The sequence below is a fragment of the Stenella coeruleoalba genome (genome assembly GCF_951394435.1).
Source record: "Stenella coeruleoalba genome assembly, chromosome: 2".
Classification (NCBI taxonomy): Eukaryota; Metazoa; Chordata; class Mammalia; order Artiodactyla; family Delphinidae; genus Stenella; species Stenella coeruleoalba.
The window spans coordinates 66,285,331-66,312,185 of NC_137147.1; the positions used below are offsets into that span (position 1 = coordinate 66,285,331).

The 26,855-nt window shown below is 38.2% G+C and overlaps 2 protein-coding genes across 9 annotated transcripts in view; both read left to right on the forward strand.

Annotated features, from left to right (window-relative positions):
• DTD2 (D-aminoacyl-tRNA deacylase 2) overlaps positions 1-10,064 on the forward strand; it is a 42,124-nt gene extending 32,060 nt beyond the window's left edge. Inside the window, exon 5 of the transcript XR_013825198.1 lies at positions 9,225-10,064. The gene's annotated coding sequence lies outside the window, so the exon portion shown is untranslated. The remainder of the gene's footprint in view (positions 1-9,224) is intronic.
• Positions 1-26,855, forward strand: part of HEATR5A (HEAT repeat containing 5A) — a 113,620-nt gene that overhangs the window by 763 nt on the left and 86,002 nt on the right. For 6 of the 8 annotated variants that reach the window (XM_079906476.1, XM_079906480.1, XM_079906479.1 and 3 more), the window contains exons 1-5: positions 21-470; positions 18,535-18,735; positions 20,021-20,232; positions 21,975-22,083; positions 26,123-26,272. In XM_079906476.1, coding sequence (XP_079762602.1) covers positions 18,610-18,735; positions 20,021-20,232; positions 21,975-22,083; positions 26,123-26,272 — 597 coding nt within the window. In that variant the 5' untranslated portion in view covers positions 21-470; positions 18,535-18,609. Of the gene's footprint in view, positions 1-20; positions 471-12,813; positions 12,897-18,534; positions 18,736-20,020; positions 20,233-21,974; positions 22,084-26,122; positions 26,273-26,855 lie in introns of those variants that run through there. The other 2 variants (XM_079906474.1, XM_079906475.1) reach the window with 2 other exon arrangements.

Consider the following 26,855-nt stretch of genomic DNA (forward strand, 5'->3'; position numbering starts at 1 on the left):
CCCAAGGATTCTGGGTAGCGTCGAAAACAAACAAAAATGGGTGTGGCCAAGCTCTCCAGACTTCAAAGACGCTGACCTGGCCTCAATCTAGGCCGCAGTCTCCGCCATCGCTCTTTCGGAGGTGGAGCAGTCACGCCTGCCAGTGTGGGCGCTCGATAGCTCGGCGGCCGGCTGGCGGGGCTTCGGCGCGGTACGGGGCGCGTTCCCAATCGCTGGCTCCCGCCGCACTCCAGGCTCCGAGCTTTCAGTCCCGCCCCGCGCGTGCCCCTCCCGCCGTCGCTACAGCCTGCGAGTCTCCGCGCTGTGGGTCCGATAACTTGGCGAGGCTGGGACGGTCGCTGAGTCGTGGTCGTGGCGGACCCCGGGAGCGAGCAGTCGGGAATCCCCGCGGTGGAGGCGGCTCCCGGCGCGAGGGGGCGGTGTCCTTGCTGCCTGCTGGCTGCGAAGAACCACACACCGGGGCCTGCACTGTAAGTTGAGCGGCTTGAGGGTCCCCGGGGTGGTCGCGGCAGCGAAGCGGTGGAGGAAGCTGGGACCCGGGGAGCAGGAACGGGACGAGGGATTAGGTGATTTGGCCGAAGGGGCCGGAGCCCGCCGAGAAGGGGCTGAAGTGCGGCGCGGGGATGGCAGAGTAGCCGTGCACTCCGTCCTTCCTCTTGGGCTCCGGGGAAGTCTGGTTTCCCCCGTGCACAACAGGTAGGCGTGGACTCTGGCCGCCGGCGGGAGCCCCCAGGCTTGCGGGGAAGGTCGGAAGGTCGGAGCCCGCTTCGCCGGCGCGCCACTCCCCGGACCCGCCCTGGCGGCGCCCGCCGCGCCGGGGGTTGGCCGGGAGCGGGGCCCCAACCCGAGCTTCGGGAGAGGTTCTCCGAACGCCCGCGCGCAACCCTGGAGGCGCGTTTCCGGGAGCAGTGGAGTGGATTATGGATAGTGCCTTCTTGCAAGGAAAGTAAGCCTTTGCCGGGGTAGCATTTGCTTAGTACGAGGAAGCACTTCTTACCCTACTTTCGGCCAGCACAGTGTCATTTCAAGGGATTATAAAGTCTTTGGAAACTTTATGAAGCGCTTTATGGTATTTACTAGTCACAGTAATGTATACCTCCGATAAGGTAAGATGATTTTTGTAACTGTCAAGTCGGAGAATAGGTGTCAAGTGATTTGTGATCCTTTATTAAAGGTCATAGTTATACACTGTTTTTATGTGCAGTCATTTATTCAACAAATACTCAGCATCTTTTATGTGCAGGCTCAGCGCCCTTAAGGAAGTTAACAGCCTAGAGAAGACGTTAAAAGGGAAAAAAGGGGCCCATAAGTAGGGTTCAGAACTTTGTCAGAGAAAATATTCTGGTGAGATTATAGTGTAAGGAAAAAGTGTGCTTGGAGCTGGGATTAGGTGGATGGGGAAAGGAGAATTGCCCTGTTTCATTTTCAAACATTTTAGAAAGTATGTCTTTGAGAAAGTGGTTTTAGGTCAGCATTGAAGCCGAGATTTGTCTTACATTTTAATACCATAGATTTTTTCCCCTTTAATGAAATGGGTAAGCAGGCAGGGTTTATAACAAGAATAGTGACAGTTGGAAAAAGTACAGCTATTTTATATAGATAGTTATAGTATTGGAAGATTCCTAAACTGACGGGAGACCTGAATTTTAGCTTAAGCTCCTCCACTGCTGTTTACGGATCTTTGTTAACTTTTCTCTTCTTTTCTTTTTGTTTATCATTGTATCTGACTTAAGAACAGAAAATACATAATACAAAGTACCTTAAGATTTTTAGAAATTGCACTAATAATACGTTCTCTAAGGAAAAAATTTAAGAACTCTCGTCTTTAAGCAATACACCTATCTTCCTTTCTTCCATTCAGCTTTATTTCAAAAAGGGGATTGAGAGAGTTGATAACCTTTATGAGCTTTTCTTAATTATCTTTTGAATAAAGTAAAAGATTAAACTCTGGATTTGTTCAGGTCCCTTCATATTCTAAAATTCTTTTATTCTAAATCCTGATTAACCAGTTTAATGACATCGGCATTTTTTTAAAAAGGCTTTATTGACTCTTGTGTTTCATTAATTATCCATAGTATAGTTGATGGCTTTGAACAGCCCCTTCGTGGGACCTTAGTCCTCTCACATAAAAGCATTTCTGCATTTTAAGGAGACTGCAGAAACTGTTATTAAACTTCATTTAAGAAATGAATTAACTGAGGCCTAAGGAATTAGTAGAGACTTGTTTATATCATTTAATTGAATCTTTTGTCTATTTGTAGTGTTAAATTCTTTGGGTTACACTAGGGGTCAGCAATTGACAGGCTGTGAGTCAAATCCAGCCTGCTGCCAGTTTTTATAGATAATGTACTGGAACATAACCACACTCATCTATTTATGGCCGTTTATGTATTGTTTATGAGTAGTTGTGATAGAGACTGTGTGGTCCACACAGCCTAAAGTATTTACTCTCTGGTCCTTCACAGGAAAAAATTGCTGACCCTGGACTAGAACTCTGTAAACTCTTAATCACTGTATCTTTTGTGTGAGGAAGTAGGTTAAGTTCAGTTTTAATTCTTCATCTTTTTCATTATGTTAGGTGAACTACTGGATTCCATAAATGCTTCCACATCCTAGATGTGTAATGAGGGAAAAAGGTCATGCCTTTTCTGTTATATTTACCTAATAATTTTCAATTTCAGCAATCCTAGCCTTTTGGAAGGCTAGAGAAAGGGAAGGATTTTCACGTGTTTTCTAACAACTTTATAATTTTAGTTTTAATTTAGATCTGATGTGGAGATTTTTTTTCATTTAGTAAAGTCTCTTTTTAATATTTGTGTTTTTCACAAGTAACAGTAAGTTATTTTTACTCAGACTTTTTTTTTTTACCATGAATCTAGTGACATTGATTAAAAGATCAGACAGAAAATTATTGACAGTGTAACTGTGAGCATGAAGTCAAACGTATATATACAGTAAGACCCAAATTGGAAATTGGAACCGTCTAAACAGATACCCAACAGATTGAAACTGTAGCATGTATCCTGAATCATGTTAGGGATTTTCTTTTAGTAGTAACAACTTAAAAGATAATTATTTCTAGAAAAGAAGCATAATATAGCCATATTAAAGTATTATGTTAGTGTTACCTGCCTAAGAAATTAGAGCTAATTATGTGACAGGAAAGAAGGAAAACTTGTATGAGGTGATATTTAAATATTTAAAGCAGAGTATATACTTTTGCTTATCTTAAAACCGTGGTATGGTTCTAACTTCACTAAATAAAATATTTTATATATGTACTTCTTTGTACTTATTTTCTAGATTATGCTTCTCTATGGATATACAACAGCATCTGTCTATATCCTTTTCTCTTGGGCTTGTAGATTTCTGTATGTTGAATATATGCATGTTTTTGTATATATATTCATAATAATACCTCACTTGTTCAATACATTTTTTATGTAAGTAAAATTATCAGGGCTTCCCTGGTGGCGCAGTGGTTGAGAGTCCCCCTGCCGATGCAGGGGACACGGGTTCGTGTCCCGGTCCGGGAAGATCCCACATGCCGCGGAGTGGCTGGGCCCGTGAGCCATGGCCACTGAGCCTGCGCATCCGGAGCCTGTGCTCCACAATGGGAGAGGCCACAACAGTGAGAGGCCCGCGTATCGCAAAAAAAAAAAAATTATCAGAAAATTGAAATTACCCATTGAAATGCACAAAAATTTTTTAAAGATATTTTGGGAGGAAATCTGCAAAGCAAAAAAACAAAAAAGATAAGAAAAGTATATGCAGGTATAAAATCCCGTAAACTTACAGAGTCCAAAAGGCTTTTTTCTTAACTCATTTGGCAGCAAAACATCACCTGAGCTGATATGAAGCTATTTATAGTCATTATTTATCCCACCTTTATGTGAATGTTTATCTTTTGCTGCAGAAATATCAGTGAGTTTGATTATGGAGTGCTGCCCCAGAGCAACTAGGGGTTAGAGGTAATAGATGGTATGTTCAGTGTATTACTTGGGTGGGCCATGATGGTGGCAGCCAGAAAGCAGAGGAATAATGGAGTTGTTCCAGGGAGCTGCACTTGGCAACGTTAAGAGCCTACTTAGGCATCTGGCAGGGAGTAGGAAGCAGTGTCTGCTGAAAAACAAGAACCCTCAGATAGGGCTCCAAGAGAGTCAGAGCTGTAGCTAAATTATAGACTAGGCATTTCATAAGATATGTTGTAAATTAGAAGTGGGAACCATGAGGAAAAGCCAAGATGTCAGACCATAGTGTGCATTAAGGGTGAATCTGTGAATGCTAACCAGCGTGCAAGAGCCATGAATAGTTAGAAGGGGAAAAAGGAGGGGATTCTATAGCAGGTGGACTCTAATGGCTGACTAGGAAATCCTAGGTGGCAGATTTCATGAGCAGCAAAAACAGTGATATTTTGGAAAATTGAGCAAGGATTCCTGGCCTCTGATGAGCTGGGGGAATAATGGCATCTTGTGCACTTTGCTCTTGAACTAAGTATCCCCATATTGCCTGCTTTTTAAAATATCTGTATTAAATAGTATTTGTCACTTCCATCACTGATACCTGCCTGCTCTGACTTCTTCCTGCTCTCAATGAGTTTGCTTCTTCACTTTTAATATGGTGCTCTACTCCACCCTAACTAGAATCCAGATAACTGGATTATTAGTCTTGTCTAAACTAAACTAAGAATAAACTGGCGTTGAGAGACAAGAAACTTACGTCAGTAAAGGTCATGATCTTTGAAACAATTGCTGTATATCTTCTTTTTTTTAAACTTGTTTTGTTTTTTATTGTACTTCTTGTTACTGGATTCATAATTAGGTACCAAGTAGTGAGATTGCTAGATAGTGACTTTCAAATTGAGTGTGGTAGGAGATACTAGAGTAAAATTTCTCTTTTAAAATTTGCCTTCTGGAATTCCAAAGTGAAATCTTTCTTCCCAGGGGGAGGTGGAAGAGTTGGTTTGTGGAATAAAGAGTGATAAAAATTGTAAAGAATAGCCAGACTAACCTAACACTGTTAGTACTTATTGATTTACTGTCTAGATGGAAAGGGCCCTCTGGAAGTTGATGTCTCTAGTAGACCTCACACTTTATCAAAAAGCCTAAAAGTATTGGAGACCTAAGATGAGAGTGAAGTGATAAGAAAGAACAAAGTTATAAAGATTAGATGCTTCAGTGGGCATGGCAGTAACTGTCAGTAATAGCAGTGATTAGAGACTATATGAAGAGAATGTAGAAAGTAGTTGAAGGAACATGGACATTGAAACTAGACAGATGTAGGCGTTAATCTTTCTTCCACTTAAATAGCGTCTTCATGTTGGACAAATTGCTTAACTCATTATCCTCATCTGTAAAATGAGGATGATAATATCTGAGTCTCAGTGTTATGAAGATTAAATGAGATAGTGAATTAAAAGTTTCTAGTAAGTAAATCCTCAAGAAATGTTAGTTCCTGTTCCATCATTTCCTTATTAGAGTTGGTTCCTGCTGCTCAGTTCCCCTCCCCCTCCACCCATACTTCCTTTTACCCTTCAAGGTTTTCTCTTTTGTAATCTGCAAGGAGAATTCCCAGGGCTGGACATCAAATGGGGCCCCTATTGGCAATCTCCTTCATCGAGTGCAGCTTCTGCCATTCTTCTTGTCCCTAATGGTAATCTACAGCACTTTGGAAAAACAAGAAAGGAAGGCAAAGGAAATTGCATCCCTACTTCTGGCCCTTTCTTACCCCAACTTATAAATTTCTGTATAACTCCTGTTTCTTTCCTATTCCATCCTAGCTTCTCTGTCCTATAGGATGTGCTCCCCATCAGTTTTTGGAGTTGAGCGTATCTGCCTTTCCTATTGACTTGTATTATGCAGTGGTGAGAAGCAACATTCTTGCCATTTCTACCAAGTTTGCAGGAAATATTGTTTGAATCTTGGTACACTGAATGTATTTTCATTATATAGTAAAACAAGGTATTAGTGCTGTGCCTGGGGCATGATGCAAGTTAGATTTTTGTCATATGACAAAATGGATTAAGTTGACAACATGGATTAAGTTGATTTTATGGGAATTGTATTCAGAATCCAAAAATGAAATTTTAAAATTTATGGTGCAACAAGCCATTTTTAGATTGTTAAAATTATGAATAATACAGATTTTTATGTGAACTGATAAATCTTAAATATACTAGGTTAGTTAAAACTATTTTTTTCTTTACTCATATTCCAGGAGTAGAAAAGATTCTGTTTATATTTAGAATTCTGAATGTTAGATAATTTGATCCAAAATATTAATCAGAAATGGCTACTTTTTAAATAAATTTATTATTTTTTAAAATTTTATTTATTTTTGGCTGCGTTGGGTCTTCGTTGCTGCATGTGGGCTTTCTCTAGTTGCGGCAAGCGGGGCCTACTCTTTGTTGTGGTGCGCAGGCTTCTCATTGCGGTGGCTTCTCTTGTTGCGGAGCATGGGCTCTAGGCACACAGGCGTCAGTAGTTTTGGCATGTGGGCTCTAGAGCGCAGGCTTAGTAGTTGTGGCGCATAGGCTTAGTTGCTCTGCAGCATGTGGGATCTTCCCGGACCAAGGCTCAAACCCGTGTCCCCTGTGTTGGCAGGTGGATTCTTCACCACTGCACTACCAGGGAAGTCCCAGAAATGGCTACTTTTAAGCAGAAGTGTGACATTGACTTGTTACGCATTCTTCTACTTCTTAAAAAATCCTATCACAGTATAAACGAAAGGGAATTTTAAATTTTTTGACTTACAATAGTCTTTAATGATTAGTATTTAAAGATTGTGTACTATAGAACACTGAGTGGAAAACAAGAAAAAGGTAAAGGTGGGGCAAAGGTTCATACTTAAAAGATGTTGAGAAACATCGAGTGCCATATATATACTGGGTGGGCCAAAAGGTTCATTCAGTTTTTTCTGTAAGATAGCTCTAGTAGCGCTTAGTTGTCTTTAACTTCATTTGAAACGATTTTGTTAGATTACATGTGAGAGCTGTCATATCTGCATGCATTTAAAAAAAGACTTATCAGGAATCCAGATTGCAAAAGAAGTAAAACTGTCACTGTTTGCAGATGACATGATACTATACTTGAAAATCCTAAAGATACCACCAGAAAACTACTAGAACTAACCAGTGAATTTGGTAAGGTTGCAGGATGCAAAATTAATGCACAGAAATCTCTGACATTCCTATACACCAACAACGAAAAATCAAAAAGAGAATTAAGGAAACACTCCCATTTACCATTGCAACAAAAAGAATAAAATACCAAGGAGTAAACTTGCCTAAGGAGGCAAAAGACTTGTACTCAGAAAACTATAAAACACTGATGAAAGGAATGAAAGATGACATAAATGGAGAAATATACCATGTTCTTGGATTGGAACAATCAATATTTGAAGATGACTATACTACCCAAAGCAATCTGCAGATTCAGTGCAATCCCTATCAAACTACCAATGGCATTCTTCACAGAATTAGAACAAAAAATTTTACAATTCGTATGGAAACACAAAAGACCCCGAATAGCCAAAGCAATCTTGAGAAAGAAAAATGGTGTTGGGGGAATCAGGCTCCACGACTTCAAACTATACCAAAAAGCTACAGTAATCAAGATAGTATGGTACGGGCACAGAAACAGAAATATACATCAGCGGTACAGGATAGAATACCCAGGGATAAACCCACACACACATGGGTACCTAATTTACAACAAAGGAGGCAAGAGCATACAATGGAGAAAAGACAGCCTTTTCAGTAAGTGGTGCTGGGAAAACTGGACAGCTACATGTAAAAGAATGAAATTAGAACACTACCTAACACCATACACAAAAGTGAACTCCAAATGGATTAAAGACTTAAATGTAAGACCAAACACTATAAAACTCTTAGAGGAAACATAGAAAAAACACTCTTTGACATAAACCACAGCAAGATCTTTTTTGACTCACCTTCTAGAGTAACGGAAATAAAAACAAAAACAAATGGGACTTAATTAAAAGCTTCTGCACAGCAAAGGAAACCATAAACAAGACAAAAAGACAACCCTCAGATTGGGAGAAAATATTTGCAAATGAAACAACAAGGGATTAATCTCCAAAATATACAAACAGTTTATGGAGCTCAATATCAAAAAAACAAACAATGCAGTTAAAAAATGGGTGGAAGACCTAAATAGACATTTCACCAAGGAAGACATACAGACGGCCAAGAGGCACATGAAAAGATGCTTAACATCACTAATTATTAGAGAAATGCAAACCAGAACTACAATGAGGTATCACCTCATGCTGGTCAAAATGGCCATTATCAAAAAATATAGAAACAGTAAACGCTGGAAAGGGTGTGGTGAAAAGGGGACCCTCCTGCACTGTTGGTAGGAATGTAAATTGATACAACCACTATGGAAAACAGTATGGACGGTCTTTAAAAAACTAAAAATAGAACTACCACATGACCCAGCAATCCCACTACTGGGCATATATCCTGAGAAAACCGTAATTCAAAAAGAGTCATGTACCGCAGTGTTCATTGCAGCACTATTTACAATAGCCAGGACATGGAAGCAACCTAAATGTCCACTGACGGATGAATGGATAAAGAAGATGTGGCATATATATACAATGGAATATTACTCAGCCATAAAAAGAAACACAATTGAGCTATTTGTAGTGGGGTGGATGGACCTAGAGTCTGTTATACAGAGTGAAGTAAGTCAGAAAGAGAAAAGCAAATACCGTATGCTAATGCATATATGTGGAATCTTAAAAAAATGGTACTGATGAACCGAGTTGCAGTCCAGGAATAAAGATGTAGACATAGAGAACGGACTTGAGGACACGGGGTGGGAGGGGGAAGCTGGGGCGAAGTGAGAGTAGCATCGACATATGTACACCACCGAATGTAAAATAGTTAGCTAGTGGGAAACAGCAGCATAGAACAGGGAGATTAGCTGGCTGCTTTCTGATGACCTAGAGGGGTGGGCTATGGAGGATCAGAGGGAGGCTCAAGAGGGAGGGGATATGGGGACATACGTATGCATATGGCTGATTCACTTTGTTGTACAACAGAAACTAACACGGTATTGTGAAGCAATTATACTCCAATAAAGATCTATTAAAAAATAATAAAAGACATCAAAATTGGTGAATTTTTGTACAGCCATTTTAATATTGAAGATGGAAGAAAAACAACATTTTTGGCATATTATGCTTTATTATTTCAGGAAAGGTAAAAACACAACTGAAACAGAAAAAAAGATTTGTGCAGTGTATGGAGAAGGCGCTGTGACTGATCGAACATGTCAGAAGTGGTTTGCGAAGTTTCATGCTGGAGATATCTTGCTGGATGATGCTCCACAGTCAGGTAGACCAGTTGAAGTTGCTAGTGATCAAATCGAGACATTAACTGAGAACCATCAACCTTATATGAGGTGGGAGATAGCCGACATACTCAAAATATCCAAATCAAGTGTTGAAAATCATTTGCACCATCTTGGTTATGTGAATCACTTTGATGTTTGGGTTCCACATAATTTAAGCCAAAAAAACCTTCTTGACCATATTTCCATATGCGATTCTCTGCTGAAATGTAATGAAAACGTGCCGTTTTTAAAACAAATTGTGATGGGAGATGAAAAGTGGATACTGTACAACAATGTGGAACAGAAGAGATCGTGGGGCAAGCAAAGTGAACCACTACCAACTACACCAATGGCTGGTCTTCATCCAAAGAAGGTGATGTGTATATGGTGGGGTTGGGAGGTAGTGCTCTATTATGAGCTTCTTCTGTAAAACTAAACGATTAATTCTAACAAGTACTGCTCCCAATTAGACCAACTGAAAGCAGCACTCAACAGAAAGCATTCGGAGTTAGTCAACAGAAAACGCATCATCTTCCATCAGGATAACGCATGACCGCATGTTTCTTTGATGACCAGGCAAAAACTGTTACAGCTTGGCTGGGAAGTTCTGATTGATCTGCTGTATTCACCAGATATTGCACTTTCGGATTTCCATTGATTTCGGGCTTTGCAAAATTCTCTTATTGGAAAAAAATTCAGTTCCCTGGAAGACTGTAAAATGCACCTGGAACAGTTCTTTTCTCAAAAAGATAAAAAGTTTTGAGAAGATGGAATTATGAAGTTGCCTGAAAGATGGCAGAAGATAGTGGAACAAAAGGGTGAATACATTTTTCAATGAAGTTCTTGGTGAAAATGAAAAGTGTGTCTTTTATTTTTACTTAATAAACTGAAGGCACTTTTTTGCCCACCCTATATATATTTTATGTGTGTGTACACACACACACACACACACACACACACACACACACGCTTCTGGCAATACGTAGTGCACATTACCATATTACATGTGTGGGGACCCTCTGTAGGAAGGAAAACTGCCAACTTGGCATTTCCCAAAATGATTTGGATTTGGATTTGGATTCTGCTCCCTCACACACAACACTTATCCTCATTTCCTCATTCTTTGGCACTATTGTTCTACAAAACACTCTTTAGGAAACACTGCTTTACCTGTGGCACGCCCTCGACGTTTAAGATTTATGTACTTATAGTTTCCATAATTATAATTTTTAATAAGAGCCTAATACTCTTTGAAAATGTCAAACTTAAGTTAACCATTTCTCTAATGTTGGACTTTCAGGTTTCCAGTTTTCACTTTTCATAGTGCTGTAATCAACACTTACGCTTGTGATATTTTCCTTTTTCTTTCTCTGGCATGAATTTTCAAAAGCTGATGCTTTTGACAAATGGTTTTGATATTTCTATGGCTTGTTTATATTTTCCAAAAGAGTGGAATCTGTTTGTACTGTCACTATGAATCTATCAGCTTTTCTAAAATCTCAGTATTGGCTATGAAGTTTTTATATTTATAATATTTAGTTTTAAAGTACGTATAATTTTGAATCACTCAGCTAAATCAAATCCTTACTGAGCTTAAATCAGTATTATACACTTAACATTTTAAAGTATTAACTAATGGTTAACTAATTTATTTTTAGGGTTATTACAGACAACTAGAAAGACTAAATTCATGTCAAATACTAATATCATAGATTTGAATTTCATTGTCGTATTCCTGCTATTTTCTAAAGCAGTTTCAGTTGCTATGGGCTTATCTAAAAATAATAATCAAGTTAAATTTTTCTTACCCAATTTAATAGATGAATTATAGGAGAGTAGGGGACACTAATCAGCTATTAAAATTATCTATATTATCTAGTCTCAGCATTCTTTACTTATAAATTAATAGTGCTAGTTTTTTGGGGTTTTTTTAAGTGTTTTGGTTATTTTTGGTTAAAGAAAAACAGCCTTTTCCAAGGACAACAAAATGAACTCAACGTCAGAAGGAAACAGGGTGTGGGCTTCTTACAAGCCATTGCTCCAAAACTTGTATGTGATTTTCCTCCTGGAAAATCAGGGGTGATTGGCTAGCAGAGGGATGACTTTGGTGGTGAGTGGAGCTGCAGCCTACCCCTGGTCACAATTTTATAATGGTGATGTGAGGATTAAATGAAAAATCCATTTGTCACAGCACCCCAGCCTCCAGAGATTCTGATTAAGTTGGTTTAGGCTCAACTTCAGTATTTTTTAAAAGCAGCCAGAGGCTGTCATCAAAAAATCTACAAACAATAAATGCTGGAGAGGGTGTGGAGAAAAGGGAACCCTCCTGCACTGTTGGTGGGACTGTAAATTGATATAGCCACTATGGAGAACAATATGGAGGTTCCTTAAAAAACTAAAAATAGAACTGCCATATGACCCAGCAATACCACTACTGGGCATATACCCTGAGAAAACCATAACTCAAAACGACTCATGTACCACAATTTCATTGCAGCTCTCTTTACAATAGCCGGGACATGGAAGCAACCTAAGTATCCATTGACAGATGAATGGATAAAGATGTGGCACATATACGCAATGGAATATTACTCAGCCATAGAAAGAAATGAAATTGAGTTATTTGTAGTGAGGTGGATGGACCTAGAGACTGTCATACAGAGTGAAGTAAGTCAGAAAGAGAAAAAGAAATACTGTATGCTAACTCATATATATGGAATCTAAAAAAAAAAAAAAAGGTTCTGAAGAACCTAGGGGCAGGACAGGAATAAAGACGCAGACATAGAGAATGGACTTGAGGACACGGGGAGGGGGAAGGGTAAGCTGGGACGAAGTGAGAGTGGCATGGACATATATACACTACCAAATGTAACATAGATAGCTGGTGGGAAGCAGCCACATAGCACAGGGAGGTCAGCTCAGTGCTTTGTGACCACCTAGAGGGGTGGGATAGGGAGGGCGGGGGGGAGATGCAAGAGGGAGGAGATATGGGGATATATGTATATGTATAGCTGATTCACTTTGCTATAAAGCAGAAACTAACACACCATTGTAAAGCAATTATACTCCAATAAAGATGTTAAAAAACATTTTTTTAATTAAAAAAAAAAAAAGCAGCCAGAGTTGAGAACCACTAGTCTGCATTGTTATAAGTCTACTGTCTTGACATGCTTAGCTTTTAATTTTAAGTTTACCAACCTCATCTGTATTGTTCCTTTTGCTGTTTTCCCAGTGCTGCCTTTTTAATTGACCCTTATCCTTGGAGGACTTGGGAGGTGAAACCTATTTTGTGATTTACTAAAAGGTGTAGGGGGAAATAGGGAGAGAATGAGCCCAAATATAAAGTAATGCCTCCCCACCCCACCCCCCGCCATGCCCTGTTTATTCCACACTTTTTGTCTCTTACATCTTTATGAAAAATGCTGTTTTTCCTTTTTTCCCCCTGTGGAAGGGCTTCCTAGCATTGAGGAAGGAGAATGAGCTTTGTTGCCAAAGAGACCTGGGTTCATTTTCAGCTCTACTGTTTATTGGCATGTAAGTTTTTTCTTCCATGAAATGGGGAAGAGTAATGCCTTCCTTGCTTTCTTCCTTGTGATGATTAGAGGTGATATAAATTAAGCACCTAAAAGTTCCTGGCTCAGTGAGTAATAGCTACTGTTGTCAATTTGTGATTTGGGAATCTGTTTGGAAAGTGAAAGGCATTGCCGTGAACTACAGCAGGCAATACATTTGTCCTTCCCACTTGTGATGTTACGAAGATGATGCTAACAAATGGTATTATGGATTATAAAAGTTAGGAATCTAACGGAAGTTTAGTTTATTTTTTGGTTTCTAAGGGTTTCATTTTAAAAGTTTTTAAATCATTAAAAATTTGGAGACTAGAGAAGATAGCATTACCCATAATGCTACTACTCTAATAATCATTGTTAACATTTTTGAATCATGATTTGGAAAAATACCAGGAGCATCTCACAATTTAAATGATGGCTAGAGAAGCCAAACATTTTATGAAGCATAACTATAATAATGGAAAAAGTGCTATACCAAGAGAAGACAGTATAATCATGAAAGGCTTCCTGAAGGAAGGCTTTTTTTTAAGGTGAATTTTGAAATAGTTTATTGTAGGAAGAAGCAAGGTATTTCAGATTCAAAAATGGAATACAGACAGGATTTTAAAATCATTAAGAAGAAACTGTTAACTCTAGAATTATAAGTGATTTCCTTCAATAGTCATTTTACCCTACAACCAGTGAAATACAGTTTGTCAGCAAACCAACTTTAAGACTGTGCCTAGGGATATTTAAAGTACAGTAACAGAAAGACCTCATTTTCTTTCTACCAAGGGCAGCCTTCCTTAGGCAACATCTTAATTATGACCTAATGCTCTGTGTAACTTGTGAGTTCCTATTTTGTAACCTGTAATTTTGCAAATCCTGAATCACAGGTCATAGGGAATAATAGGTCAGTAAAGAATGATCCATCTTCTTTCTAGATTAAATCTTGGGATTCAGAACGAACTGCCCGAAGTGTGTCACTTTTGCATGAGGATTGTTTTGAACTAAAGGCAGTCGAGATGCTGTGGGTTCAAGAGAAAATACTGCCCCTCCCATAACTACTTAGAAGAATTTAAATTTGGGATTTTTCCCAGAAAAGAGTTATTGCTGGAGGTAATTTTAATCTAAGTAGACCCATCTCTATGTGAGAGCAAACATCTAGTTACCAAACATTTACTCTTCTTAATCGTCCTGTGAATGACTCTTCCTGCCCTTCGAAGCCCCAGGCCACTGTCCCATTCCTTAGTTTAGAATGGCATAATACCTTATTTTACCTTTCTGTCTTTCAACATTTCATGTATCTGGGGTCTTTGACCCTCTTGTGTATGGGGTTTCTGTATGTCCAGAATTAAATTTTTCTCCTGTTAATCTGTCTCATGTCAATTTAATCTTAGACCATCCAGAAAAACCTAAAAGGGTAGAGGAAAGTTTCCTTCTTCCCCAACAAGCTAATTACTGTTTTGGGGTTTTGTTTTGGTTTTTGAAAGGAATAGGTTTTAAAAAGATTTATGTATGTACCTGAAGTATGGGAGATTCTTGAGAGGTTTTTTGTTTGTTTTATTGTGTGCTTTTTGAACAATACTGAGAAGCTAAAGACTGGAGGCTGAGTTGAAGCTGTTGTGATGTCTTTTAGAGACGTGAGTTGAGAGTCAAAGAAAAGTAATTTAAATTTAAGTATGAGAAAGATTCCGAAACTTTAACTGCTTGATACATTCTGGAATTAGTTCCATTTACTGCTGAGTGGCTTATTCATTTTGTAAATTGTCTTTTAATGCTCTGGAAAGAAAAAAACAACAAACCAATTCGACAAACCTATCTTATTTTGTGTTTGATGTTTTCTTTGCATGTATGTGATTTTTTTCTCTTTTCTCTCTTCAAAATGACATAATAAATCATTTTAAAAAACTAAAACGACCAAAAAGATTAGGGAGACTTATTCCCCCCTGCATAAACTTCAGCATATGTTCCCAAAATAGTTCTGTAAACCCTATACAGATATGGTGATCATTTCATGTTTGCAAATGTCAAATCATTATGTAGTACACTTGAAACTAACATAATATTGCACATCAACTATATTTCAATAAAAATGAATGAATGAATAAATAAAATGCCTGGCTTCAAGGTGTTTGACAGGCTTGATTGGATAAAAGGGTAGCAGCATAGTATCTCGTGGTTAAAGCACATATATTTAGAGTCAGATTGCTGAAGTGTATGACCAGGTTCTGTGTGACCTTAGGAAAGCTACTCAACTTCTCTGTGCCTCAATGTCCTCATCTTAAAATAGTGCTAATAAAAATAGCTACCCAAGGACAGTTTTGCGAATTAATTATTCAAGAAAATGTAAAGCGCTTGGAGTAGTGCCTGGACTATAATGAGTGATCAATAAATAATTAGTTTCTGTCAAAAATAATGGCTGGCATTACAGTTGGCACACAACAGTTTGATGGAATCTTTTTTTCAAGTAGCATAACTGTACCTTGAAAAATGTTATATATGTTCACTTTTAATAAACTAATCACTTTGTAATCTCAACAAACATAAAAATGGAAAATAAGAGAAAAACTAGAAAAATAAGCATCCTTCAGGTATATATAGCCATAGGGTTGTGGTTAGATTAAAACATAACGGTAGATTGACTTCGTTTGTATTCATCATCCTAAAGTGAAACTGTAGGTTAGAGCAGGAGCATCTGTTATTTGCAAAATGCATTTGCTTCTCTCACTGATGGTAGGTATGTGGAGATTGCAGGTGCATTTTAGATTTGGGGGTTTAGATGTGGGATTACCAGTGTGAATTGTCTGCTTCTTTTAGGAGTGATTTATATGAGGAATGTATTGAGGGCATTGTAGATAACTTTATGCCCTGCTTATGATCTCAACCTTTTACTGAATTATTTATTATTGCATTGTGTTAGCTATTTTGTTTCTTGATAGATCATTTTACACCACAATATTGCTGCTGCCTAAGGAAAAAAATGTCTCTTGAGCAGTCCTAATGACCTCTAAAAAGGGTAATTTGATTCTTGAGATTTTGAGTTGCCCTGGTGGTTATAAGAAGTTTTCTCTATGATACTCAGGTTTTTTTTTTTCCTCTCACCGTCATAGATACTGAGTGCAAACTTGCTTTTCACCTTCGGTACACTTAGTAGCTTTCTTCTGGAAATTATTTCTGTAACATTTATTAACTTTATCCTTAATTATATGTATTTTGGTCAGTTCACTTCGATAATTTAAGAAAGTAAAGGAGGGTTTTTTATTATTTTTTTTGCGGTATGTGGGCCTCTCACTGTTGTGGCCTCTCCCGTTGCGGAGCACAGGCTCCGGACGCGCAGGCTCAGCGGCCATGGCTCACGGGCCCAGCCGCTCCGTGGCATGTGGGATCTTCCCGGACCGGGGCATGAACCCGTGTCCCCTGCATCGGCAGGCGGACTCTCAACCACTGCGCCACCAGGGAAGCCCAAAGGAGGGTTTTTTAAACAAGAAGCTAAAATTCACGTTATCTTTATAAAAGTAAATTTGTTAGCATGGTTGTTTATATTGTTCTTGTTCCTCAAAATTGACATTTATGAAAATAATCAAATGTGCACTTCCGTTTTGTTTTGAGGGCAGTTGGTGCTAGGTCATGGGTGGCACTGGGCGTGTGGGCAGGACTAATTAGGGAGGGACAACCCAGATGGCTAAAAGCAGCACATAGGTTTGAGAAGACAGTGGTGATCAAAGCTGTCTTTTGGCCTCTGGGGCAGCATCATAGTGAAAATATAGGATATTAACCCAAGCCAGAGGACGAAAGTAAGGTAAAGAGTAGGGGTTGAAAACTTGAATACCCATAGAAGTTGGCAAATAATGTAAGTGAATGAGGCAGTCTAGCTGGCGACTGTGCCTGATGGAGAGTCCCTGCCCCTCTTAGATTCCGTCATTCATTGCGGTATGGGATATGGACCCAGATTTTTGTGTAAAACCTTATGTTTAAATGTTAGTAACTAATTTTTTTCCCTGGTACGTACATTGCAGGCCAAATTTAGCCAACAGTGTACCAGTTTGCGAGTACTGTCTTTTAGAGGGGCTCTTTTACTTATTTAACAATAATGATGATGTGATACTCTAGGTAATTTTATACCCATAAACTTTCTTGGAGAAAAAAATAAAGGAAAGAAAAGCCTTCCCATGTCTCTCCCATCTGATTTTCTAATACATCTTGCTGGCTTCTCTACAAAAGATTGAGATTTATTTAGGGGAATATGAGCTCTGTATTTTATATGGTTTAGTTTAATTACCTGTAGCATTCTGTCTGTATTTCAGTGCAGTTCCAATTACCTGTTTCTGTTCAGCTTGGAGTTTTATTTATAAGGTATCAAATTTATTTTTGGTACATCAGTGAATAGGAGTATCCATCTTATATGTATATGGTACTATCTCTGTCATTTAATGTTCTTGATGATAGCTGTTACTCCTGTAAGTAGTAGTAATGATTTTTTTTAAAGCCAACTTATGTTTTTTAAAAAATTTCTCTTCTTAAATAATTTTTCCAACTTTTTATTGTGATCTTTTAAAAAATACAGAAAAATTAAAGAACAGTAAAATGATTACTCACATACCCACTACCAACATTCAGCTGTTAACATTTTGCCATATTTTATGGCTAATTGATTGATGTACTTAACCATGTGAAAATGAGTTACAGACATCATGGTGTTTTACTGCCATATACTTGAGCATGCACCTAGAAATAAAAAATTCCATAACCACAAATGCTATCTTATAGATTTGTGTATGTGTGTATGTATTGTGCACACATGCTTATGTGTTGTATATAAGCAACACAGGAACTAGAGTGTACCCAGGAGATGATCATGAATCTGAAACAAAACAAAACCTCCTCTGTCTTATGTTGATTATTTCCTGCAACAGACGTGAAGGCTACATTGGATCTGGGTCAGAGCAGACATGATCTTTATTGCTATGATCCCTGGACAACATCCATCCAAGTGCCTTCAGAAACATGAGTTTGCTTTCACAGCAAGGCTCTCAGCGATAAGGAGACTATCTATACTTGTTGGGATGGGACTCTTTCCCAAAACTCCTAGCCTCAGGCAGTGTCTTTGTTAGATTGGGAGAACAGGTTTTAATAGGAATAAGTCCCTCTGCTCCTTGAATCTCCAGCTAAATGACAGGTTATTTATGGAGGCAAAGATCCAGGGAGACATCAAGCTTTACTATAGAATTTTAGCAGGAGGTCTGGAGATTTGGTCATTTGTTAATATGTACCCATGACCCATTTTAGTAAAAAGGTGCTTATGCTACAGAGAAAACTGAAAATCTTGAGTAGTCTAACCTTAAAATTTTCAAAATTTTAATGGAACGTCTCTTCTGTTTAGCAGCTTTTTGCATGTGAATGTCAATAATCCTACTCTGTTTTCCTGTCTGCTCTCTAAAAAAGGGGTTTTGTGTCAGTGTTAACTAGGGTTTACTATTGGGATTTTCCCAGTTTCACCCTAGAGCTGTTACAAAAGATGTCTCCATTTATTTATGCTTTGTGCTTTTCTGTGGAAGATTTCCAGTATTGTGATTGTGTTCCTTTTCACCCTCCTTTTAAAATATTATTTTCCTCTATTATAGGTTTTTTTCCTTAGGTATATTGACTGAAGTTTAATGAGAACAATCGTGACCAGCTAGGAGAATTTTCTGCAAGGAATGGAATTAGCTCATAGCTTACTGCTGAATGAAGAAGCATACAATCAACTTGGTGACGTTCAGAAGGCAGAGTTTATTTTTGATTGGTTGAGATATTTGGAGAAGCTCTTGCTAGCAACCAGCAGGGTGAGTAAAATTGCAAAAACTGTTTTTTGAGGTTTTTTTTTACTTGCCAGATAATGTTTAAGTTCCTTTGATTTGATATTCTAGTTCTGTCCAGTATAACCTAAATTAGCTTTCAAAGGTTAGACCTTAGTAAGACTTTATATTGAAATAGGAGGTTTCTTCTGTTCAAAAGAGCAGGAAGAAATTAGCCAGTATTTGTAGTATTACTTTCAAATATATTAAAAACTAACTACAGAGCACATTGCGTTAGATTTCATTAGCATTGTCTTCTGTACCTTGTGTCACTCCACATGCATGACATCCTGGTGCAGTATAGCGCTAAATAATGTGATGGGAGTTTCACTTTAAAAAAAAGTGTGGACTCTTTAAGGGGAGTAAGAATTGAGGAGCCTTTGAGTACACACATTCCCTTTTAAAAGTTTATGAAATGGCTACCAGAAAGTGAAGACTAATCACTCATACCCTTTACCGACATTCAGCAGTTGTTAACATTTTGCCATGTTTAACTGTTTTACAGAGCCATGTGAGTTGCTGCTTTACTTCTAATACTTTTGCATACATCTCCTAAAAATAAAGATATTCTACAGAATGACAGCACCCTATGTAATACAGAAATGGTGCAAAGACTACTCATGGAGACATTTAGAATTTAACAAATGACAAAAATCCATACACTAAATTAACAAATATTTTATGGTGGAAGTTTAGGCCTCAGGGAGCACCTGAATACCATTACCACTGTGATGATATTCTGTACTCCTTTTTCAGAGCATAGACAAGTAAAATGGAGTCACACTATCGGCATTTAGATGCATAAGCTTGCAAAAAGAAAATTGCACTAAACTTAGAAAATGATCTGAGTAAAACAGGTAACCCATTACAAGATCAGCTCTGGTGATAGGTTTTAGGTTGCTGCTTATTGATGCAGATATATATTGGGCAGAGACTTAAGAACTAAGAAGCTCTAGTTAAGATATAAATTTGCTCTACCTTTCAAACCTAAGAAGAAGGACATAGAAAAAATAGAGCCCTTGTCTTTGTTCACAAAGACTCCAGTATATTGTAGTTCAGAATTTATTTTTTGGAGATATCAGCAGGGCAACAAACTACCTGTTAATGAGGTGTAATAGCCATGCCACCAACTTATTTGTACTATTTAATCAAAATAATTTTGCATTTTTCTAGAGGCTTTTAGTTAGTTCTTAATTATATGAAAGAAAAATCATATTAAAGGATTATGTGTAATTATGTTGACTTGAATTATCTTTGTTACCTTCCTTTCTAGAGTGATGTAAGGGAGAAACAGAAAACTCTTGTGGAACAGCTCCTATCTTTGTTGAACAGCTCCCCAGGGCCTCCTACTCGCAAACTCCTTGCTAAGAATCTAGCCATTCTTTATAGTATTGGAGATACATTCTCTGTTTATGAGACAATCGATAAATGTAATGATCTTATTCGAAGCAAAGATGATTCTCCAAGTTATCTTCCCACCAAACTGTAAGTTAAATGTTAAAACTGAACATAAAAGAGTTCTTCTTTGTTGTATCATTTTTATAAAGAACCCAAACTTTGCTCTACAGTAGAAATTAACACAACATTGTTCATCATCTGTACTTCAGTAAAATAAGTCTTTAAAAAAAAAACCCCTGGACTTCCCTGGTGACGCAGTGGTTAAGGATCCACCTGCCAGTGCAGGGGACACGGGTTCAATCCCTGGTCCTGGAAGATCCCACATGCCGCGGAGCAACTAAGCCCATGCACCACAACTACTGAGCCCACATGCTACAACTACTGAAGCCTGCGTGCTCTAGGGCCCCTGTGCCACAACTACTGAGCCTGCATGCTGCAACTACTGAAGCCTGCATGCCTAGAGCCCGTGCTCTACAACAAGAGAAGCCACCTCAGTGAGAAGCCCGCGGACTGCAAACAGGGTAGCCCCTGCTCGCCGCAACTAGAGAAAGCCCACGCGCAGCAACAAAGACCCAATGCAGTTAAATAAAAAAAAATATATTAAAAAAAAAGAACCCAAACTACTTGATAATTATTATGAAACTGAATACAAATTGTTTTACTCATTTTTTAAAGAATCTAACTTTCATAAAGATCTAACATTTTCCCATGGACTGAGAAACAGTTCTTTTAAAAAATGCTTTAGGGCTTCCCTGGTGGCGCAGTGGTTGGGAGTCCGCCTGCAGGGGACGCGGGTTCGTGCCCTGGTCCGGGAGGATCCCATATGCCGCGGAGTAGCTGGGCCCGTGGGCCATGGCTGCTGGGCCTGCGCATCCAGAGCCAGTGCTCCGCAACGGGAGAGGCCACGGCAGTGAGAGGCCCGTGTACAGAAAAAAAAAAAAAAAAAAGCTTTAGACATTTGAAGCTTAGATTTGGGGATCAAAACTGTCTGATAAAAATTTTAGCAGTTGAGGGACTTCCCTAGTGGTGCAGTGGTTAAGACTCCAAGCTCCCAATGCAGGCGGCCCGGGTTCGATCTCTGGTCAGGGAACTAGATCCCTCACACTGCAATGAAGATCCCACGTGCCAAAACTAAGACCCGGTGCAACCAAATAAATAAATAAATATATAAAAATAAACAAAATTTACTTTTAGCAGTTGAGTGTTTAAGGCACAAGTATTTTAAATTCTTCACGTTTTGTATGTTCTTTTAGTTTATTAATTCTTAGTAGTGAAAATTAATAGTAAATATATAGGAAAATACTCTTCTAAGATCCTAAAAGAACAACTTAGTTTCTTTCTCCGTAGGACTCAGTTCATTTTATCACCTGTTTTTTAGAGAAGGCAATTTGCCATGTATGGTTGCATAGTACTAATGTTATAGAAATTTTTGTTTATTTAATTTTTAGCTTATAGTAGAATGTATTTTCCCATAAAGTTTTCAGACTTGATGAGAACATTGTTCTTTTTCTTTTATCTTTAAGACCATCTTTGATTATCTGATATATGAAGCTCAGTTCTATTAAAAATTATTTTGTAAAAAATTTGAGGGGATGGAATCTTTGGGCTGAGATTTAGATTAGTTGAAGATATATCTTTTTAAAATTCTTGTATTGAAAATGTAATTATTTGATACCTAAGTGTCATTCCCTAGGATTTAACAGTGGAATAGATTCTGGGAAATTTTATCCTTTAAAAGTAAAATTAAGTAGTCATCTTTACGTGTGCTAAGATCCTTTTATTCCTGTTTTTTAATTCATGACTAATTTCTAATTTAAATGTCGTTCCAGCGCCGCTGTGGTGTGTTTGGGTTCCTTGTATAAGAAGTTGGGTAGAATACTGGGTAACACCTTTACTGATACAGTGGGCAATATTCTTAAAGCTATGAAGAGTGCAGAGGTAAATACAGACTTTAATGGTTTCTTAAGTCAATAAAAGAGCTTTACCTATGACAAGCATAGTATGTATGTAAATATATCCATATGTAAATATATGTATGTATGTAAATATATCCATAATGACATTTCTAGGTAGTGCACATATGTACTTTGTATATTGAATCTTTATTAGAAAAGCAATCGTGCAATAAAATTTTGTGTATTCAGATAAATTCAAATGGGCACAAACTAAGGCGTTTCTCTGGCAGACCCATCCCTGCTCCCTCTTCTTGCATCACCTTTTCCATCTGATACTACTTACTAGTGCCAGAGCAAGTGCTTGTCACCAAGGATCCAGATACGTAGTTGGTAACTACCATATACCTGATGGATGGATTAGTATTGTACCAGCATCAGAAGGGTGTAAGGAATAAAATCAGGGTAGGAAAGAGTGTGGAGGACATAAGCATGACTAGGGTCAGGATAACCTTTCAGTCGCCAGGATATATATTGTCAGCCTTAGCCTCATTGATTTGTTGGCATCATTTACCATTGTGAAACACTCTTTGTTTTTGTAACTGTCTCTTTATTGGACTTCCAAGATATACTGTAATTTCTTGCCAACTATAGTTTAACAAGTTTTGAAATTAAAGCATTTGTATGTTTGTATATCAAAAATTTTAAGTCTGTGGTACCTTATATTTAAGGATAACTCAGCACCTTTAAATATAAAACAATCACACCAGTTCCTGTTCTTACCTTGCTTGGAAAAAGTCTAGAGAACAGCCCTGAAACATTTTATTAAAATGCTGGCCTGTCACACACATTTCTTTTTAACTGTATCAAGATAAAACATGGGAAAATTCAAATGTAAAATCTGCCAAATTTGGGCTTCCCTGGTGGTTTAGTGGTTGAGAGTCCACCTGCCGATGCAGGGGACACGGGTTCGTGCCCCAGTCTGGGAGGATCCCACATGCCGCGGAGCGGCTGGGCCCATGAGCCATGGCCGCTGAGCCTGTGCGTCCAGAGCCTGTGCTCCGCAACGGGAGAGACCACAACAGTGAGAGGCCCACGTACCGCAAAAATAAATAAATAATAAAATCTGCCAAATTTCAAGAAGAATGTAACTGATTCAAGAATTTTACGAAGTGAAGTCCATAACATAAAACTGGTGAGAGAATCAACTCAGCAGATCACTTTTGAACATCAATAGTTTACACAAAGATTGAAGAAGGTAATTCAGGAGGAGAGATTTTTTTTTGTAGTTTTTATAAGAGTTTATTACCATTTTATAAAATAAAAAACTTTGCCCAATATGTTTGAAAAATCTGAGAAAATTCAGATATTTTAAGATGGATAGAAGTTGAGATAATTTATCAGTGGCAGGTCTTTTAGTGGTGAAAGGAAAAGGAAATCTTTCTGCTCTGAAGGCACCCTGATGCTGGAGGTGAACAGATTTACAAAATGATACTGAGCAACATAAATGGTAACATGTGGACACAGGTATAGGCTATACATTAATTCTTTATTTATGTAAGAGAAAGCTCATGATGAAGACAAAGAAATGGAAGGCATTGTGGGTTTTAACATATATAGAATTAGAATATATAAAAACAGCAACATAAAGCATATGAGAGGGTATATGGAATTGTACTGTTTTAAGGGTCTTGCCACTATGAAGTGGTAAATAGTAGGTTTAATTAGAATGTAACCTATTAGGGATGTGTAGCATGATGGCTACAATAATCACTATTTAAAATAGTTATAACAGGGGCTTCCCTGGTGGCGCAGTGGTTGAGAGTCCACCTGCCGATGCAGGGGACACGGGTTCGTGCCCCGGTCTGGGAGGATCCCACATGCCGCGGAGCAGCTGGGCCCGTGAGCCATGGCCACTGAGCCTGCGCGTCCGGAGCCTGTGCTCTGCGGCGGGAGAGGCCACAGCAGTGAGAGACCCGCGTACCACAAAAAAAAAAAAAAAAAAAAGTTATAACAATGTAAATATTTATGCACCCCTCAGAGCATCTAAATTATAAAGCAAATATTGGCAGACCTAAAGAGAGAAATACACAGCAATACAGTCATAGTGGGGACTGCAGTTATCCCCTGTTTCATCAATGGACAGATCACCCAGACAGAAATCAAGACGCAAACCTTGGAGTGAACTACACATTAGACCAGTTGGACCTAATGGACGTAACCTGATCATTCCACCCAACAACAGCAAAACATACCTCTTCTAGGGCACAGAGCATTCACCAGGGTAGATCACATATTAGGTCCCAAACAAGTCTGAGAAAGTTTAAGAAGACTGAAATCGCATGAAGTATCTTTCCCACCTGTAATGATATGAAACTAGGCGCCAATAACAGCAGGAAGGCTGGAAAATTCTCAGTTATGTTGAGATTAACAGCAAACCACGAGGAGAGACTGTTAACATCCATAAATCTGGTTTTATTTAAAAGGATGTGTCTGTAAGATCTTTTATTTACTGAGGTATCGCCACTTTAAACTTTTTTTTTTCTCTTAACTCCATTGATTAAGCTATACTTTTTAGGCCTCATGGTTAACAGAGGATTACTCTATAGGTTTGAGAAAATTTTAAGTTACGGACTTCCTGGTGGCACAGTGGATAAGATTCCATGCTCCCAATGCAGGGGGCCTGGGTTCGATCCCTGGTCAGGGAACTAGATCCCACATGCATGACGCTACTAAGAGTTCACAGGTCACAACTAAGGAGACTGCCTGCCACAGCGAAGACCTGGTGCAACCAAATAAATAAATTAATATTTTTTTAAAAAAAGAAAATGTAAAGTTATTGCTAAGTACTTTATTGCTCCTCCACTTTTACCTTTATGATTTAGTTGGTTCAGTACCACAACGTTTTGGAGATGTCAAAAGGGATTTCCACCTTTGATACACACCAGTAGTGATAAATAGCATTTGAAATTGGTGTAAAAGAAAGTTAAGAAGTTTCCCGTTAGGACTCACTTTGTTAATATCTACCTATAATTACTATCGTGCTCCTTTGAACAAAAATAAACTAACAACATTACTATGAAAATGATACTTGATCTTTCTCCAACTTTAACTTACCTGTAGTGGCCTTAACTTCCTGAGACATAGAAAGCATTTGGAACATTTAGTAAAACATCATAATATAACCAGCTACTATTTCTTGAGTGTTTACTAAGTCCAGGCACTGTGGTGAATGATTTCCCCACAGGGGCTTGTTTACTTGTCACACTGGCACAGTGGGGTTCATCTTATCCTCATTTCATTTTTTCATTTCTTTTTTTTGGCCACGCTGTGCAGTATGTGGGATCTTGGTTTCCCGACCAGGCATCGAACCCATGCCCCCTTCAGTGGAAGCACAGAGTCTTAGCCACTGGACCGCTGGGGAGGTCCCTTATCCTCATTTTATAGATGAAGAAATAAGTAAGAACAAACACACGGCTACTAAGGTTCAGAGCCAAGATTCAAACCCAGGTCTTTTAAAATCTAAACCCAGACTTTTAACCTCTGAGTTAAAATACTCGAACCAATAAATGGTAAAATATCAATAGCTATGAACTCAACTGAGCATTTACTGTGTGTCAGGCACTGTTCTAAGCACTTCACATGTAGTAACTCGTTTGATCCTCACAACAATCATTTAACTTTTATCTTTAAGATAAAGAAACAGATTTGCCCAAAGACATATAGCTAGTAGGTGGCAGACCATGCACTCTTACCATGTTACCTCATTTATAGCAACCATTTATTGAGTGCTTGACAACATGCAAGCCATATGCCTGGTGCTTCCCATATAATTTCATTTAATCTGCACATCAACCCTATAAAATTTGTATTATGTTGAAGTGTAATATATACAAGTAACACTTTTAAAATAGTAAACACTGTAAGAAATAGCAATTATTCATGTGTCTTGATGTCAGAATAGGTTGGTTAGTGTGTACAAAAATCTGAGTATTTCTCTAATATGAGATAAATTTCAATGCTTAATACTGTTCTTCACAGAGAATTTTTTTTTCCTGTTCTTTAAATTTTTTCCTCTTTGATAGTCACAAGGTCGATATGAGATCATGCTGAGTCTGCAAAACATATTGAGTGGACTGGGAGCTGCTGCTACACCTTGCTACAGGGATGTTTATAAAGCTGCTAGATCCTGCTTAACAGATAGATCCATGGCCGTTCGTTGTGCTGCTGCAAAGGTAAAATAGTCTAATGAGTAGAATTTCTAAAAATTAATATAAAGACAACTAAATCAGTTTATCCCAGTGAAAACACTAGTAACAGCTACATGATCTTAGAGCTGCAACCTTGGTATTCAGATAGGACTATCTCATTTTAACATATGAGGAGACTGAGGCCTTGAGAGTTATATGAATTTCCCAGGGTTCTTAAAGTTGTTAGCAGCACATTGTTGGAAGTGGGGAGTTCAAGTTACCAGACTCTAAGTATTCCTTCCATTCCACTGTGCTTCGTCTCTATAATTGTGTAAAATTTACATGTACGGTTTATGTTGTTTGAAAATGATTTGGTTTTGTTTTTATCATGCTTTCTTAACATAGTTGGTTAGATAGTAAAGTGTTTATGTTGGAATTATTCTCACAATTGCTTATAGCCAACAGATAGGTTCTACAGACATTTTTCATAGCCCACTGAATTAGAAATGGGTCTTTCTCCTACCCCTGGTGGACACGTTGCTTTGTATAGTATAATTTTTATGACTTTTTAGTAAGTATTCACTTGTTGTCCCTACAATCATTATTTAGAGACTTTGGATTTGTGTAT